A 3,393-nucleotide genomic window follows, 5' to 3' on the forward strand; every position below is an offset into this window, starting at 1 on the left:
CAGGCCCTGGAATTTTCCATGCCAGTCCCTTTCCCTCTATTCTAACTCAAGCTTTCTTGAAAATTATTTTTCTCAAGAGAAGGAGAAGTGCTACAGACACACTAAGTTAATTTGAGTCATTAGCTTGTTTCCATTACTTCTCTCTGCCTAGGAAGCTAATTTTATTATTTTTTAGTGAGATTTTGGAGTTAGAAGAAAGAAGTGGAAGCTAGCGAACATGTGGAACCACTTCACAGGAACACCGGATTTTGAGAGCTTGCATTTTTATTTACATCTTCTGGACCCTGTCTGACTCGAAAGTAAACAAGTTCAATCTGAGACCAGATTTATCCCTGAAAAATATGCGGAGACTTGTCTAAAAACTGCTTTTAGGATTAGGAACTTCCTTCACTGCAATAAGAATACATTTACAATGGGAAAACTGATGCTTAACCGGCAAATTCTTTCTGTAAAACACCCTTGGAAGTGCAGCTCAGTTGTGTTTGGTGCAAGACAGCCTGAAACTTCATTTAAAAAAAAAAAAAGAAAAAAAAGGCAAAACTGGCTGAGAACTTAGCAGGTCTAAAGCAAGGTGCAGGAATAGTGAGTGAAACTGTATTTCGGTGTTGCTGGAAGCTGGGTGATGGTGCAGATGAGAGGGTCCTGTGGAGGTCCTTGGCAGGCATCTTCTGGGCAAGCAGGAGGTCCCTGCACCTGTAACTGATCTTCTTTTGACGTTCCTCTTCTCTGCAGACACAATGAGGCGAGTGGTACGACAGAGCAAATTTCGTCACGTGTTTGGCCAAGCGGTGAAAAATGATCAGTGTTACGACGACATCCGCGTCTCCCGTGTTACTTGGGATAGCTCCTTTTGTGCAGTAAACCCCCGATTTGTTGCAATAATTGTAGATGCTAGCGGTGGCGGAGCGTTCCTGGTGCTGCCTTTGCACAAGGTAAGTGCTTTTTTGAAAGTTTCTCACTATTACATGCTCAGCTTTGTTGTCATTCCGGCACTTGTTTATGAATAACATTAAGGCTGTGAAGTCTCTGCTGTGTTGCGACAAACGCTGCTCAGTTGTGCCATGTAAGAATCCATTTAATGTCTCTGTAATCAGTCTGGTGCTTCCTGTACATTAAACACAGTAAATAAGCGGTTTGCTTGACTAATCTGAGGCAATTCTTTTTGGCAGGAGTTTCTATGTAGAATCATACTCCTAGTGAAGCCTCTTTATGATAGCAGCGGTCAGGTTTTTCCACTGTCAGGGATTCAGCTTTTCGAGCTCCGCAAGTGTCAGTTAATTCAGGAATGCACCTGAACCTAATTACTCCTTGCAGCCCCGTATGGGATGGATGCAAAGGAGTGAGCTGGTTCCAAGTAGGGCATTTCCATAGGCCTCATGGCCCTGGCATGTGAGCTGGTCTAGGCTGCTGCCAGCCCCTTCAGTTACCCTTTCTCTATACGGTGTAAGACAAGAATAACCTGGGTAAGAAACCAGCTCCTCCAAGTACCATTGCAGCTGTCCTGCGGTTCCCCCAGATCCCAGGGCTGTGTCTAGGCTTTATTATGCTTCAGCCAGATCTTGCTATCCCCTCGTACCTGACATACCGAGGAGAGGGGCTTCATCTGATCTCGGGCAGGGAAACACCCCTTACGTTCTCTACTGTGCAAAATGCTGCTGAGTCTTCAGTAAATAATCTTTCAGTGAGCCCGTATATACACTCTGCTTCTTTCCCTTATACTTTGAATTTATTTGTAGAACCCCAGGGGTGTGCTTTGCAAAACACGCAGAAAAGTTAGGTTCCTGTCCATCAGCCATGAGAATGGCCGGATCAAAGATTTGGAGGGAGGCTGAAAAGATGGGTACAGAAGCTTTCCTGGCAGTCTCTCTCAATGCTGTGGTATAAAGCACACAAATGAGCAGGAGCGGTGTCTCAGACTGAAATAAATTCCTGTTGCCCCCTGACACTGCATGGAAAAATCACGGAGCATCTTCCGCCCTTGTTGGAGAGCGGTGCTCTCATCTCCCTTTCTGATGCTCAACCAGCAAATTCTTCTGATGAAAGTCTTTTTCTGTAACATTATTTTCTTTGTGACCCTCAAGCTTCTCTTAACTATACACTTAAGACGTCCTCAGTCTGTCATCAGCCCTGTCCTTTTTTCCTAGCTCCATTTGCAGATCTGCCCTGTTTATATATAGAAATAGTGACCAGAATTGAATATAGCATCCCACATGGCGAGTGCATTACAGGAACAGAGGCAGCGAGTTCTCACTTATGCCTCAGTTGTGCTAAGCGAAGCAAGCCAAGCCCCTAGCCTCCTTAAATAGCTCTCCATTTTGCTCATCTTATTAACAGCCCTTCTTTGCAAGTAGTCTGGTTTGCGCTCATCTTCAGGCCACGTGTCCTGCTCTTGCCCAAGCCACGCACGATGGCACAGTTCTCGATTAGAAATTCCTTGCTCAACCCAGCATGCAGTTGCACTCGTGTTGCATCAACGACACAATCAAACGCTGATGGCGGAGGACGCGCACCCCTCTTTTTCTCTCACTTCCCAGTGTTTTCTCAGTCCCTGGCAGAAATTCCTGCCGATCCTGAGTGATGTAGCCTTTTGTATTTTTAAGTGCCATCTTATGTTTGTTTGGTTTTTTTTACGTTTATGCAGTTATTCCTCCTGCCCTCCTCTGTATTTGCCATTGCCTTTGTACCCTCAACAATATTCCTGGCTTGTCTTATACAGCTACTTAATATTCACATATGACAAGGTTTCATGCAAAGCTGGAGGAACCCTTGTTCCGAAACTCCCCCAGCCTGACACGTTCTTTTGCAATGCAACACGTTGCTGGCTTTGCTCTAACCAGCTCCTATGTTCCTCATTTATTTTTATAGCCTCAACTGATGAAATTGTTCCTTCAGTTCCTTCAGCAAGCTAACGTTTTGATTTCTGTTTGATCCCGTTTGGCAGAGGTATTCACTGAGTTCCCACAGCAAGATCCTCGCTGTTATATTCAGGGGTAAAAAAAAAAAAAAGGTCAATTTGAAACCATGGTTTTGGTATGATTTTAAAATTGAGCCATAAAAATACACTTGCTGCATTTCAGAGCCTTTACGAGGCTGCCAGAGTCTGCAGGGAAAATGGCCCTCCTATAACTTAATTGCATCGTGTCCGCTCAAATCCAGCGCTGTGCGGGTCACTGTGAATTACTTCTAATGTGGCTTGACCTTCCGCGAGGGGTGAGCCGAGCCTGCGCTTCAAAGGGCCTGTGTAATCACAGAAAGGGAGTTTTTACTCATTTTAAATGCCTTTTTCCTTTCCAAGTTTCAGTAATATTGTGGGGTTTTGTTGTGGCGGTGGCTTTTTGCTGCCAGGCGGGCAGCCCCCCCCCCCCCCCCCCCCCCCCCCCCCCCCCCCCCCCC

At 45.5% G+C, this 3,393-nt stretch overlaps 1 protein-coding gene across 1 annotated transcript in view; it reads left to right on the forward strand.

Moving 5' to 3' along the window:
* The first annotated feature begins 640 nt into the window (after positions 1-640).
* CORO1C (coronin 1C) overlaps positions 641-3,393 on the forward strand; it is a 29,816-nt gene continuing 27,063 nt past the window's right edge. Inside the window, exon 1 of the mRNA XM_009283851.1 lies at positions 641-932. Coding sequence (XP_009282126.1) covers positions 738-932 — 195 coding nt within the window. The 5' untranslated portion in view covers positions 641-737. The remainder of the gene's footprint in view (positions 933-3,393) is intronic.

The sequence above is a fragment of the Aptenodytes forsteri genome, unplaced genomic scaffold (assembly GCF_000699145.1).
Source record: "Aptenodytes forsteri isolate BGI_AS27 unplaced genomic scaffold, ASM69914v1 Scaffold118, whole genome shotgun sequence".
NCBI classification, from domain to species: Eukaryota; Metazoa; Chordata; class Aves; order Sphenisciformes; family Spheniscidae; genus Aptenodytes; species Aptenodytes forsteri.